This window comes from Geospiza fortis, unplaced genomic scaffold, assembly GCF_000277835.1.
Source record: "Geospiza fortis unplaced genomic scaffold, GeoFor_1.0 scaffold11, whole genome shotgun sequence".
Lineage (NCBI taxonomy): Eukaryota > Metazoa > Chordata > Aves > Passeriformes > Thraupidae > Geospiza > Geospiza fortis.
Genome location: NW_005054304.1, coordinates 9,509,477 through 9,525,051, shown reverse-complemented (window position 1 = coordinate 9,525,051; position 15,575 = coordinate 9,509,477). Strand labels below are relative to the sequence as shown.

At 46.1% G+C, this 15,575-nt stretch overlaps 1 protein-coding gene across 1 annotated transcript in view; it reads left to right on the top strand.

Moving 5' to 3' along the window:
* Positions 1-15,575, top strand: part of UNC5C (unc-5 netrin receptor C) — a 248,586-nt gene that overhangs the window by 226,407 nt on the left and 6,604 nt on the right. Inside the window, exons 13-16 of the mRNA XM_031066482.1 lie at positions 3,461-3,629; positions 5,470-5,703; positions 11,481-11,630; positions 11,865-12,029. Of these exons, the coding sequence (XP_030922342.1) occupies positions 3,461-3,629; positions 5,470-5,703; positions 11,481-11,630; positions 11,865-12,029 (718 nt within the window). The remainder of the gene's footprint in view (positions 1-3,460; positions 3,630-5,469; positions 5,704-11,480; positions 11,631-11,864; positions 12,030-15,575) is intronic.

The following is a 15,575-nucleotide window of genomic DNA, read 5'->3' as shown; positions in this document are numbered from 1 at the left end:
GGATGTTGGAGAGTCACTAGGACCAGCAGGTGTTCAGTAATTTTGTGGTGCCAGTCTCTGATGTGTGCCTGGTTGGGAAATTGGGACTGTAAAGTCAAGCCCCCCCACAACTGGCCCATTTTTCTGCTCTTCACTAATCAGACTGTTCTCTATTGTAAATATCCAGGTCAGGACCATGCATATCTCATCCACTTGGCAACAAATCTTCTAAGTCTGGTGACAAAGATGCTCTTTATGAACATGGGGAAAGAATATTAAGCCTTGATATTTTTAACATGTCCTTTGTATGCTTGCATCCACCTCCTATCTCAGTTCCTCACTCTACAGTCTGCAACACATCCTGGCTTGTTGCTCTGCATAATCATTTTGTACTTGTTCTAATCAGCTATAAAATGTTGCAGCACAGAATCGTGCTCTTCATCAGAGTCCTAAAATCTGACAGTAAAAAATTTTGGCACGAAACAGTGACTAAACTTAACTTTACTTGGAGAAAACTTCAGACTGTATGATTTATGAGTACCATATTATTTTAATGACCTTTTGGGGTTTTTTGTCTGCAGGCATCAGTGCTTGTCAATTTTAACTCATTTTTCACCTAAAAGGCATTGTATTAATTTTTTTAAACGTAATCATTGTATATTCACTCTGCATTTTGATTTCTTGTTTTGTAATTCAATCAAAAAATATGATATCTTGTATTTTCTTTTCTTTTTCATGGGTCAGTACTTTTTGATGAAGTTAGATTAATGAGATGATTAAGTCCATAGCTGGTCATATCTGTTTTCCATACAACTGTTATAATTTTAAGAGATTTTTCTCATAAGACACTATGTTTCTTGACATTTCTTGAATTAGGCTATAGAAGAGTGTTCAAATATCCACCAATTCCCAAGGCTGATGGCCATTAAAAACCAGTGACGCACTCTGAGTGGTTTTTAAGCTTCTTGTTGCTTCTTATGAACAAAGTAACAATGTAAATGTGTCAGAAAAAGAAGGCATGTTTTAGTGAAAAACTGTCCAATGATTTATTCAGTCTGGCCTTGCAAAAAACGTGATACCTCATCTTCTTAATGTGAACCTGATGATTCTCTGCAGTATGCAAGAGGAACTGGACGAGGTACTCCTCTTGTGTTTCATTTATTTTGTGTATTGTTTGCTAGGCTAAAATAGCTGGCACAATACATGATAGCTGTCCAGATTGTTATACTTTGCATCTTTTTTGAAAGACATCTATATCACAGCTGTTTGTTTCCAGTCCATGGATTTTCAGAAACAATTGTTATGTCATTTAGTAAACTCATCAGTTAATTTCCACAGATGCGTATCATCTGGATTTACTGATTTGCATAGATTTAAATTTTCCAATGCCAGACCCTTTTTTTCCTCAAATGCTACAAAAACCTCCACAACATTTGAGACAACCAGGGGTAATTTTCAAAAATGCCTTCATTCCATTTTGAAAAAGGATTTCTCAGAAGTTTGTTGTTCATTCTGTGAGATTAACGGGATAGGCAGGGAGAATTAAGGTGGACAAAATTAAATTAGTCCTATGGACATATATTTGCAATAAGCAGAATAGGTGTGATAAATTTGATATCAAAACAGCTTCTGTCCTGATTTGGCCTCCTTGAAAATTTGTTCTAAGATTAACTGCTCTGCTCTGCTCTTCTCTGCTCTGGTGTGGCCTGACCTTGAATATTGTGAGCAGATCCAGCTACCACAATATGAGAGACCATTAGAGAGCATCTAAACTATTAGGGAGCGTCCAAAGGAGGGCAATGAAGATGGTCAAGGGTCTTGAAGGGAAGCCATGTGAGAATTGGCTGAGGTCACTGCATCTGTTCAGCCTGGAGAAGAGGAGGCTGAGGGGAGAGCTCACTGCAGTTACAACTTCCTCATGAGGGGAAGAGGAGGGCAGGCACTGATCTCTGCTCTGTGGTCACCAGTGACAGGACCTGAGGGAATGGACTGAGGTTGTGTCAGGGGAGGTTTAGGCTGGATATCAGGAAAAGGTTCTTCACCCAGAGGGGGTTTGGGCGCTGGCACAGGCTCCCCAGGGAAGTGGTCACAGCACCAGCCTCGCAGAATTCCAGAAGTGTTTGGACAATGCTCCCAGGCACATGGTGTCACTCTTGGGGATAATCCTGTGCAGGGCTGAAGTTGGACTCAATGATCCTTGTGGGTCCTTTCCAACTTAGGATATTCTAGGATTCTCTGATTACAGCTGCTTATTTTTTTCTCTTGGTAAAGACAGAGACTTGCAGAAAAAACCAGCAATGTTGTCTCATCTAATTTCTCTAAGACTGATGTAGATGTATTTGTAGATGCAGCCTGGGCCTGAACCCTCAGCCAGAGCAGAGCTCGTGTGGTCCCGTGGGCAGATCAGGATTTTTAGCACAGATCACATTGAACGCTTTTAAAATCCCACTTGCTGGTTTCTGGATCATGAATTTGTCCTCTATTATTTAGGGAGGCAGTTGATGAGGCACATTCAGCTGTATTTGTCATACACCAGATGTCGGGATAGTTAAAGTCACTCATGCTTCCTCTTGTTTTGAGCTCCTCAGCAGTTGGTCTGGGATGGTTTGCACTCACACACATGCACACACACACATTATCATTTTCAAGCAAGAGTGTATGTTGTGTATCCTAAATATTCATATGATTTCCCATAACACCAATTCCTAGTGACTGGCAGCAGGCACACTGGATAATACCTGTGGTTTTAGCTGAACAGCTCGGGGTAATCACTAGAAATCTTGGGCTTTGCAAGTGTGTATTACTCTTGCACTATTCCTTACCATCCCTTCATCCTTTCTCCCTCACTAGCAGTGACATTTGCTCCCTGCAGGCTTATTTGCAATAGCCATTCCAGTAGTTCCATTTGCAAAAGCCATTCCTGAATGCCTTTTAAGTAAAATGGAGTATCAGTGGTTTGGTGATGCCTCAGAACTCAACCTGCACATCTCAGACGTGCTGTGCACCACTTTCAGTCATGCTTACATGCTTATTAGTTCAGTGTCTTCCTCTCTTTGTCAGTTTTCACTGTGCTGACGGTCAATAATTCTCACAAGTGGTGCCTACAAGAGCCACCATTCATTTTTGTGTGTCACTGAAGAACTGCCAAATGCAGCAGTGACCACATTTTTGCAGTGGGTGAAATGAAGCCTCTGCATACCATCTGCAAGGATCCTTCAGAGTGGAGTGTAATCAGCAAATAGGGCCTATAATTTGCTGACACCTAAACCTGCATTTGGCACATGAATGATATCTGGCACAAAAACAAGCAAAAAAAGGAAATAAATACAGATTTGGGAAAAATGAAGAAAAAAACAAAACCCACCTATTTTGCTTGCACAGTCTTTTTATTTTAAAAGAAGGATTAGTTTTACACAACCAAATGAAACTTTTTGTCTTTTTCAACACACTTAATGTATCCATCTTTCTGTCCCCTTTCCAGGCCACCTGTAGAAGACAGCCAAACGCTGCTGACACCAGTGGTGAGCTGTGGCCCACCAGGAGCCCTGCTAACTCGGCCCGTCATTCTAACCATGCACCACTGTGCAGAGCCAAACACAGAGGACTGGCAGATCCAGCTGAAGCACCAGGCTGCCCAGGAACCGTGGGAGGTGAGGTTCCAGAATTCCAGCCTGTGTGCTGGCTGCATGCAGGGCTCTCTGCTCGTCCTTTACTTGCCTTTCTGAACAAGGATGCTTGTATTTTGGGGCTTCCATGACTGCTACAGGCAGGCAGGAGTGCTCTTCCCTACGAGATGTCTAAGCTGCTGTGTGCCCATTCAGAGATCTGCCTTGGGGCAGTTTGGCACCTCCTAGTACCAGCAGGTTTCCATGGTGGGAGCCTGAGGTGGTTCCTTGCCAGTAGTATAGCAGGAGGATGTCCCAAGGCACTGTGGCAAAAGGACCTTCCCACTATAACTGGAGCATAAAGTGATGCTTTCAGCAGGGCTGGGCCATCTTGACAGAGCCCTCCTTTCCAGCTCTGTGCTCCTAGGTCCCTGCTGCCACCAGTTTCGTCTCATAATTAATTTGGCAAGGGCAGTTTCTCCTACTGGTAAGTTTAATAAGGTCAGGGGGGCTTCTGGAGGCAGTTGGGCTGACAGCAGCCGAAGTGCCATGTCCAGCATTGTCTTCAAAAGCCTCTCGTGTTTGGCCTCCTGCCTGTGGCACTGGCTCTTCCTCCTGCTGGGAAGGAGCACGCAGAAAGCACAGCTCTGTCTCGCCAGCTAATCTGCACCCCACAGCCCAACTCGTGGCACCACACGTGTGTCCCTTATTTGTGGCTGTGTGTTACTGGCACCTCTTCCTTATCCCCCCATCCTCCTCCTGCCCTAGGCACAGGTTGCTCTGCCAGCCCTGCACACACCCTGGTGTGTGTGCAGCATCCATGGGGCTCCTGGCCATCACACAGCAATCTTCTTCCTCGTGTCAGCTCTGGAGCAGCTCCTCCAAGCTGAGCCTCACACACACGTGTGCACACACATTCATGCACACCCTGCATCACTCGGGGCAGCGCCTCCTGCCGGAGCCACGCCATGGAGCAGCACCTTGCCCTCCAAAAAGGCTGTGCCACCGCTGCAAACGTGGCACATTTGCCTCTCCTGAGACCAAAGGAGCCAAGCTTAATGCCTAATGCCAGCTGAGCCCACTTTTCTCAGCTGCCAGGTGTGTACATGGCTCTGCAGAGCTGCAGGTAGCAGGGATGAAGTGGACAAGGTGTGCTGAGCATCGTGTGGCACATAGTGGCTTTGCAAGAGGTGGCTGTCACCTGCTGCTGACCTTTCACTTCTGCTCCCTCTCAAAGCCATTCAAAGCACCTTGTGTTGCGTGCAGGATATTACACACAGGGTTGAATGGAGAAATTAGCAGGGAAGCTGTTTTCCTGTATGCCCAGGGTGGGGAGGTCATCTGCATTCAGGCAGTGGTTTTTTTCCCCATCCTGCAGTCTTGTCACAGAGGATTAATCTGAGGAAGCAGCAGGTGATATTTCATATAGATGTGGTATTTGGCTGTCACAGAGGTTACTTCCTTCCCTGAGTTTTTATAACTCCTTATTGTCGTGCTTAGGAGGTGAAGGACAGTTATTTATTCAGCATGCCTGAGACTACTGATGCTGAATCATGGTCACCAAATGATTAGTTCTGCAATATCTCTTTCAATAAAGTCTTGGTGATATTTTCATTATTTGCTTAACTCTGCCCAGGGCTTTAAAGGCAGGAGTGAAGACAGGGGCAGTATTCGACCTCCAACATCATCACCAGCACCCCAGAGAAATCCGGTCCCTATGTCTACGCAGGAGAAAAGCTGGAAGCAGGACATTTAGACCTGGATTAATCTAAGGGGCAAACAGCAAAGACTTTTTGCATCATCCAGGCTTGAAAGGGCATTGCTGCCTAAAAGGAGAGCAGCTCTGAGGGGTCACATACTGTAACTTGGCCTCTTTCTCTCTTAGGATGTGGTGGTGGTCGGAGAGGAAAACTTCACCACGCCATGCTATATCCAGCTGGACCCAGAGGCCTGCCACATCCTGACAGAAACCCTCAGCACCTATGCCTTGGTGGGACAGTCAATCACCAAGGCAGCAGCCAAACGTCTCAAACTGGCCATCTTTGGACCGCTGTCCTGCTCATCCTTGGAATACAGCATCCGGGTCTACTGCCTCGATGATACGCAGGATGCTCTTAAGGTGGTTCTTGATCTCTTGCTTGCTCTCCCTCTTCACCCCCAGTTGCCACAGGACTGCAGTCATAGCAGAGACTGGACCCTCTGCTCCATGTATCCATGCTCCCTGTGTTATTTTTCTGATTAGAAGAAGAGCTTGACAGCAAGCTGCTGTTTTACAGTTTAACCCTCAGATGCTATGAACTGTCCTTTGCATAGGGATCTTACACTATTTTCCACCCACCAGTCTTTTTTCCTTTGTTTACCTGTATCATATCCTGAATCCTAAGGTTTTTGCATTATTAAAAGGCCATAAGGTACACAGGGCTTCATTCGTTATTCATGTATTTTTAATGCTAAGTGCCAGCTCCCCAGAGATGGGAAAACATATAAATGCTTCTTTGTAAATACTTGATAATGATAAAAGAAGCTTCTGACCCGTTAATCACTGCCTGCTTTCATACTGCTTTATTACACCCCTTCGCGTGCAGCTTTTTGTGTTGGGAATTCACAAGTGGAATAAAGCAAAGCTGCTGCTATCCCTAACTGGATAAGCTTACTCTCCCTGCATAATTCTGGCATTCACACAAACACACACTCACTACATGCAGATGAGCTGACAGGTAACCATACTCACTATTTCTCTTTATAAATACCTGTATTTATACAGAAGGTATCTATAATAGATGCCCTCATGAAATATGTAGCTCCAACTGCACAACTGAGTTTAATAAAAGGTGGGGTTTTTCCTTTAGCTGTAGGTAGTGCTACTTCACTACTTTGTGGCAAAGTGGTTTCAAAGCTTGACTAAGCAGAGTTATCCTGCTGCTGTACATGCTTTTGGTTCCCCAGATCTAGCTGGGAATTATTGGGATTTAAACGCAAAAACACTGGCTGGGAGATGTTTGTGTTTTTCAGAACAGTGACTTCCATCACTGAGAGCAGCACACTTGGTTGTCCTCCCTGATACTATTGGATATTGCCTGCCTAGGCTTTGCTGAGGGGGTGCTCTTGCACATGTAAGAAGGGCAACAAGTGTAAGGGCTGAAGCAGGCACATGGGGACTTCAGCATGGTTTTGTCCTCTGGGAGCTTGGTCTCTGTCACTGCATTGGTGTTACCAGCCTTTTAGAAACAATTATTTTCCCTGGTCTGATTTCCCTTTTGTTTTTCCTATTAAAAAAAATAAAATAAAATAAAATGGAAAGGGTCTTTCATAGCAATCAAGCTTCAAAGGTCCTGATGGTTTTATGCCTGTGCTGCATAATACAATTTTCCATGGGTTTGACAAGGCCTGAGGTAATAATAACTGAGTTGGAGGGGCCTTGGCCAGCCAGCTAATGCAGTCAGAGCTGAGGAATCTAATTAGGAATTACTCAGGAGCTGTTGGTCTGTTTCTAATAGACTGTCGGGAGAGTTGTGTGGTAAAGTTAATCCAATTCAGTGCAACAGCAGAAGGGATCAGGAAAGGCACACAGGGGAACCATCCTTCACCTGAGAAGCTGCAGCCAAAATTTGGGAGGGCAACAGGTCAGTCCTGGGGATACTGCTGCAGTTAGACCCCAAAGTGAGACTGCAGATTAGTGAGGAAAGGTGAGCCAAGTCAGGAGGCCACCATCCCACTCTGTACCTACTGCATTTTTACATCCAGTTCATGCATTTTCATTTTCTTTCTCTTTGGCATGTGCACCCCAAGACTTGGGGGGCACCTGTGGGGTTCAAGACCCAGCCAGCTGATGGTTTGCAGGAGGACAAGCACATCTACTTGCTGGCCACAGACTCTTATGAATGCATTGTTGCGGTGCGACCGCTTTTCTGTTCACAGTTTTGTTTTATATAAGTTTAATGTTCAGGTTATATTATAATGTTCATGTTATTTACAGTTGGTTCATTCCATTTCCCCCTATGTTTCTGTTATGATGGTTCTGCCCGAGCTCCCTTTTCCCGCCACTGCCCTGTGCTAGGAGACTGCCCCAACCCTTGAAGTCAATCATTTGTCCCCTCCCTTGTATCTATGGTTTCTCCCTTGTCCCCTCCTTGGTTTCCCTGGTAACTTCCCTGTCCGTCACTCTCTGCCCACGCCCTCTCCCTAGAACCTTCTACACTGGGCAGGGAGTGATTGGATCAGGAGTGGTTTCCCCTCCCCAACAACTCCCCCATTTGTTGTCTCAGTGTATCAGTCATCCTGTTGTGTTCTGTGACTGGCCAGGGGGTGGGTTGCTCCGCCCTTCTGAGATCATTTATAAGTTCTGTTCACCCGGCCCTGCTGGGCAGTTCTGTGCAGCCTTCCTCCTTTCCTCAATAAATGTGTCTCCTGCTGCGGAGAACTGTCTGCCTCCGTTGCCTTTCTTTGTGCCTGCGCTTCCTTGCTGCCGCTGTCTGCCTTGCCTCTCAAGGTGCTGCATTCCCTGCCACGCCGTGAGGTAGAGTGCCTTAGGCAACTGTATGCCCCGCCTGCCTCCTGCCTGGAGACAGTGCTGTGCGGCCACGCAGTTGTCACACACAGGCTGTTGGCGTGCTTCCTGTGGAGCCAGCTGGGCTCAGACTTCTGCACAGCAACAATGCATGAATTGCCCTTCTTTGGAAGTGTAAGGAAGGAGAAGATGGAGGAAAAAGAAGGCTAGTAGACCAGCTGTAGATGAGTAAAATAGGTGTAGATGAAAGGGCTGGTTCTGGACCAATGTGTATAAGCAGGCATGTATGAACTGGTGCATACAAACCAGTGTGTACTAAACATCCGTGTGCGACGGTGTTGTGTAGACTCAATCTGTATGACGGTGTTGTGTACACTCAGTCTACGACTATTTAGAATAGAAGAAAAAAAGGCTGGGGTATTTGGCATGTGCTTTCACAGCAGCTGGTACTGCAGCAGCCCCTGCTGTGCTGTGAGGACATCCTTGGCACTACTGTGTTGCCAAAGGGAAGGCGTTCACAGGGCAGTTACCACTCTGGGTGTGGGGACAAGGCCTGCAGACAGGGCTGGGCCAGCAGATCCTGATGTTAGAAGTATTTCAGAGAGGAAAGAAAAGTTGTAAGCAGCAGGTGAAGCACCAGCTGCAACATCTCCATGTCTTGAGGCTGGCTGCTCTAGGCAAAGCACAGCAAGGGTAGGGAAGAGCAATATTCCCATATTGCATTGCCTGAGCTTTGGAAGAGCCTTTGTAGGGGATTGTGTGTATTTTTTAATAGACAACCAAATGCATTCTGTTATTATTTACAACCAGGAATGAGTGTGCCATATGCTGAATGTATTTTAACAGCTACCAAAGGAAGACAAGTAGTTGCAGGATAAAGCTCAGTGCAGTGTTTATCCAGCAGACTTTTCCCTCTCATCATGCAGAGTAAGCCCTCACAGCTGAGCTGCTGGCACCCGCAGTACAGTAGGGAAGTGTAATGATTTGCCATCAATAAGGGCTTGGTTATTATGGGAGCGGCTTAGTGAAGCTCCTGGCTGCTGTGGAGCAGCATGAGCTCAGTACTGATCACACATGCAGCATCCTCTGCCCCACAGGGTCCTGAGCCACATGGATGGGATGTTCACAAAAATGCCTTTTAGGCAAGGATGAAGGAAGTTGTGACCTTGAGCACTGGCCTTTCTTTTTAAGGTTAATTTTTGCACCTAGAAGAGGATGCCCAAGGTTAAAAAAAAGGAAAAGAAAGAAAAAGGAAAAAGTAATAACACAGTAACTATAAAGAAATCCATCTGCTTTGCTCTCTTTATTGATGTGTGCCTTTGAGATTAAGGTATGTGACCTGTGTGTGGCAGTGTGGTAGGGGGCTGAGCAGCCAGATACATGGAAACAGCTGCCTCCCACACTGGGGGCATGTGAAGGACTTCAGGCTGTAGCAGGGTGACATTCCCCCACCTGTCTTGTGATGCACAGCAGGTGTCTTCAAAAAAACTCCCCAAAAATGGGCACAATAGGCCTGTGATCTTCTCTCTGTTATTTAATGCAATTTTTTTTTTCCTTTTATTGAAGAAAGGCACAGCTTGGACTGAACACCATTGTTTGCTTGTGCCCCTTTAATGAAGAGGCCCAAGCTGTGGCTGTTCTGGTGCCATGGGTGATGGAGTGATGCTTTACAGAGCTCACTCTCCTAGGAAATAACTCCTGCCTTGCAGGGTGGTGAGAGACAGTTGGCAGGGTGACCACAGCCACTTCAGCATGGGGCAAGCATTATGCAGCTCAGTTTTGGCTCAGGAGGACACAGAGGTGCCAGCCGGCGGGATAAGGACTGCTCTAAAAAAGGCCGTATGGCAGGAACCAGCCAGCATGTCTGAAGGGCTGTGCAAGTCATGGCTCCAAATTAATTCTGAATTAATTAGCTAAACGGCATGGGAGAAGCACAGGCTGCTTGGCATCCTCCAGTTAAAGCCTGTGGAAGGGCTGCGGTGGCCCAGGCTGGCTACCAGAAGTGGGTTGTTGAAACTAGAAACACAGATCTGGTGGGTGGGAAGGTGCAGCATCCCACTGCAGTTTTCCCCCACAGCAGTGCAGCCCCCAGAGCTGGTGCAGGAGCAGTTTGTTGGCACACTTGCCCCGCATGCCTGAGAGGTGGCATCTGCAATTAGCTCACACCATTCCACAAGTCATCTTCTGGACTTTCCAGGGAGGTAATTGGAACATAATGAAGATCTATAGTAATCAGATAATTACTATTGATTGCTCTTTAGACATCTTGGTGAAGTAATTAGGTGGCACTGGAAAGAAGCTGGAACTGATTCATTGGCATACCCTTAATTTGAAAGGTTTCCTGATTTTGTTTCTTTTCCTCTAATGGCCAATAAAAGAACATTGTTTTAGCTTCAAGATCTGCCAGATGCTTTTCTTATATGCTTACTACCTCCCTTAATGTGGTCAGAAGCATCTTAGCTAAAATGGGGGCTCCTTTATTTGAGCTGGGGTAGAATCCCATCTTTGTGTGCTTCTGTATTCCTTGAGCATCTCCACTGTGTGTGATTGTCTTTAGCCACATGAGACTGGTTGGCTGGTTGACTCCTTTAATTAAATGTGACTGAGATTGGTTCTGTTGGTTTCTAATGGGGCTCGTGGAAGTGCCTTTATACTTGCTTCTTCCATGTGGTCCACAATTAGGCTGTTTGTAGACAACATTCCACTGTGGTCTTATTAATTACAAGCTTATATTTAGCTTCATAAAAGGACCAGATTCTTGGCTTGCTAGCTTTTAATTGCATGATCAATATCTCAGTAGCCCTGAACCTGTGTATTTGTATGAAGAAAATGCTCCATCTCTGTCTCTTGGGTTTGTTTCCATGCCATCCTGCTGGCCAGTGTCAGGGCTGATATCTGTTATCTCCTGTACTGCTCTGCCACGGGGTAGGAGACCATGAGCTGACCAGTGGTATGCACAGGTCCCATGTCAGCAGGACCTACACAAATAAGAGTTTCCAAAAACCAGACAGTAGTAGTACCATTAGATGTCCAGTTTGATGAGCAACAGAGATTGAGCTATTTCTGTACGCAAACAGTGACTGCATGCAAAGTCTTCACATTCCATTGAATAGTATAGAATTGACCTTCTGCTTACTGGACATGTGAGACAACACTGTGTCTCCCTGCTGGGCTGCTGCTGGATGAAGGAGGTGAAAGGGTTACAATCAGATCAACTAATGCAGTTCTAGTTCACAGGGACACACAATTCTGTGTGATGCCTGTGTATTTTTTTAATCTGTTTTACACAGGTTACAGCATCTACAGCACACAACCTTGAGGACTCAGAAAACCAGTGTGCTGTCTTGATGAAACCTGACCACTTTCTTCTTTTTATCCCAATACTACAGGAGGTCCTCCAGCTTGAGCAGCAGATGGGTGGGCAGCTTTTGGAAGAGCCTAAAACTTTGCATTTCAAGGGAAGTACCCACAACCTCCGTCTGTCCATTCATGACATTGCCCATTCTCTCTGGAAGAGCAAGCTGCTGGCTAAATACCAGGTGAGCATAACATAACATTCACATTGGATGCTAGCAGTGAGCCTTAAGGAAATACTGTCACACACAGATGTGTTTAAAAAACACCAGGAGTCAGGCTGTAGTTCCATGGACATTTTTTTCCCCTGGGCCATTTGCAGTCATGTTAGCACGGAGCCTGCAGTCCCTGGTGACATAGCATCCATGCCCTGGTCCCACATCCCTCCCTGACTATACTTTTTTGCTTTCCTCCTGCAGGAAATTCCCTTTTACCACATCTGGAGTGGATGTCAGAGGAACCTGCACTGCACCTTCACACTGGAAAGGTTCAGTCTGAACACCCAGGAGCTGGTGTGCAAACTGTGTGTGCGGCAGGTCGAAGGAGAAGGACAGATCTTCCAGCTTAACTGCTCTGTCTCAGAGGTAAATGACGCTTGTGTAGTTTTCTATCCAACTCCAGGGATATGGGATGGCTAAGAAGGTAAAACCTTTCTCATTGGGACCTCTTTTGTGCTTCCCATTTTGCTCCTGACTGCTGGTATGGACATAAGGAATAGATCAAGTCATTGCTTTGTCTCTCCTGTTGCATTTTTCCTTAGTTTCTCTCATCTGGAAGGAAGCATCCCTCCTTCAAATGTGGGAGGTGTCTCTGCTTGTGCTGCCTTTCTGTGTCTCTCTGGAGGAGCTCTTTGCCTACCACTCCCTAAAACATCTCTTGAAGCTCTTATGGTCCTGTTTACTTGGCAGTCCATGAGACCCAGTATGTCTGATAGTTCCCTGGAGAGAGAGAAAAGAGAATAGGAAAATGTCAGTGCTGTGTGTTCCGTGAGCCACTCCTCTCTGATCCCACGTTATAGCAGCTGTGCAGTAGGAAATATCAGATGGTCTGGTTGCAGTAACTTTTCTCCTTCTATTTTGCTACTACTACAAATCCTGACTTTTGTCTTTGGCAATTTTTCTTTTGATGGCTTGTTGCGGTATGGCCGCTTTTTAGTTTACAGTTGAGTTTGTTATTCAAGTTGTATTTGCCATGTTCAAGTTGGTATGTTCTGTTTCCCCCTGTTTCAGTTACAATGGTTCTGCCTCAGGCTCCATGCCCACCTTCCCCCGGTTCAGCTAACTTTCAATGCCCCCCGCTGTTGCTTTGGGAACTCCCGCTCTTTGGTATCTGTTCTTATGTCAATCCTTAGTCCCCTCCTTAGTTGCTATGGTTTCTTTGTTAACCCCTCCTGTGTTTCTATAGCAACCTCCCTGTCCGTCACCTTCTGCCCGCGCCTCTTCCCCAGAATCTTCTACGCTGGGCAGAGGGTGATTGGAGCAGAGACTGCTGTCCCTCCCCAACACGCCCCCCATTTGTTACTGTTCTGTATCAATCATTATGTTCTGTTAAGTTACTGGCCACGGAGTGGGTTGCTCCTCCCCTCTGGATCACTTTATAACCTCTGTCCCTCGGGGCGGATCTTCGCAGACCCTTTCTTGGCGCCTATCCTACCCTCTTCAATAAACCTATTCCTCATTCCTTGCTGCGGAGTTGTGCTGCCTCCTTCGCCTTTGTCTGCGCTGCATTCATCTCCTGCTGCTGTCCGCCTGCCTTACAAGGTGCTGCCTTCCTCACCCTGCCATGGGGAGAGCTCCTTAGACAGCTGTTCCCCCGCCTGCCTCCTGTCAGGAGCTGGGGCGCAGTGGCCACGCAGCTGTCCAGCTAGGCTCTTGGCATGCCTTCTGTGGGGCTAGCTGGGCTCCAACTACTGCACGGTGACAATGGCTGGCATTTTCCAGAAGAAATACTATCATAAGTTTGCTAATGCTGTGTAGCACCTGGAGAATTTTAGCTCCGTGGGGCAGTCAAGCTTGGGGCTGAGATGGAGCAACAAATTCAGGTGTGAAGTGGCATTGACTTCAGTGAATGTGCTGGTGGGTTTTATCTCTGGTACCCTTGGCAGCTATGAGGAGCAGACTCTCAGGTGGCAATAACTGCTGGCTGGCTTGGGGAAGGGCTGCGAGAGCAGAGATGAAAGTTGCTTGTGCTGTAGGGCTCTGACAGCGAGCACCATTACCCATAACATCTGCTTGGTTAGTGGGTGTAAAGTTACAGATTCATCTGGGGACTACACAGCATTAAGGACAGATGGTAAAACAAGCATCATAAACAATTAGTGCTGCATTGAGGTAATCACTAATTTAACCTCACAGAGAAGAGAAAGAGCTGAAAGTAACTTTAATGAAATGCAAGTATACACTATAATCATCTTCAGCTGGTTGTGTGTAATAGGGCCTGGTAATAGATTCAGAACAGGGTAATATTCTTGTCTTGTGCTGTGATCCTATCCATCAAAGATGAATAGAGGGAGTGAGCAATACCACTGTGATCAAGGCTGCCTCCTGCAAAATTGCCCCTTGTTGACACCTTGTGATATTCCCAAACTCCTGCAAGGAACAGGAGGACCTTGGGCTGCTAAGAGCTGGGATATAAGGTCAACTAGGGAAAAATCCTATAACTCAAAGATTTGATGAAAGGGTAATCACCTGAAAGGGTAATCACTGCAACTTGGAAAGCAATGTATGCTTCTGGAAGCGTGATAAAGACATCAGACCAGGCATCGGGAAACCATAGCTCTCGTTCCTTACATTTGCTTGTGAGGTTAGGCTAGTGGTATCCAGCCAGCAGTTAGGCATTGCAGGACTGTGCTGGCATCTTTCCTTATTGCTGCATCTGTCTCTCTGCCAGTGTCACCCTGTGATAAAAATTTAGTAACACAGTTTCCTGAATCCTCCCTTGATGGGCTTTCGTTTTGTCCACTGCAAAGGATGTAAAACTTCTGCGGATTAAACTGGCTTATACTGACTTTATACAGTGTCTGCCACTGGGACTTCCAAAACACAAATGCAGTGAGTGCCAAAACATGCACATTTGCAAAGCAGGAGGAAAATTGTGATAAAGGTCTCTCCTGATTCATTTTTGAAGCTCTGTTTTTATCTTGTACCATTGATACTCACACAGAAGAGCCGCAGGACAATGCTACAGATACCTGGGCCCCTTCTGCAGCAATCCTGAAGCCCCTCAGGCTGCAGGCCACCTAGAGAGCCAGGGCAGCACGTGTGTCCTTTGGCCCAGAAGATAAAGAAAAGGTTATCAGTCTGCAATGCCACTGCCACCACCCTGCTGCCACTTCCAACCTCCCAGTGTGGGTGAGCCTGCACACAGCACCAGCATCAGGCACATCAATTTCCTGGCTCCTGGGCAGTACCTGCTGCCAGGTTTTGGGTACTGGGGTTGGGACAGGCAGTCTGTGATCCACAGCCTTGGCACCCAAGTACAGATGCCACATTCAACGTGTTAATTGAGGACATTACAGGGTTGTGTAAATCTTCCTTAGTTAGAAATTTCTCTAATTGCCTAAAATGCCATGCCTTTTAAAAAAACAACCCAAAAAAACTAAAACAAACAAACAAAAAAAAGCCAAAAAAATTTGTATTTATACAGTGGAAGAGAGTTAATTGGTGTACATAAAAGAGTGGAGCCAGAAGGTTTCATTCTGTGTATTGCTCATGGACACTGGCTCTTCCCTTTCCATCTCTGAATACACTTTTGGGGGATAAACCAGAGATTGCACAGGACTGTGAGCATCTCCAGCAAAATCCTTGGGAGGTTTGTGATTACAGCTTCAGCCAGGAGCTGCCTGGCTTTAAGACTGTTTCAGGTATTACAGGTTCCTTCCCAACAGCCAGTTTGACACAAAGCAACAAGACAGTTCACAGAGGAGAAAACAAATTGATATTTAATGACAAGTCTTTAGTATGAGTGTTTCTGGCTGCCTGGGGCTGTGATCTAGCAGAGGAGGAGGAGAAGCAGCTCCCTCATTTCTACTAGAAAAGAATACCAAATTGTGAAATAGACTGAGCAGCATTAGGGCAGAACCAGACACTTTTGCTGTTTTTTCCATCATGGTCCCTGCAGGATCTTGCTGT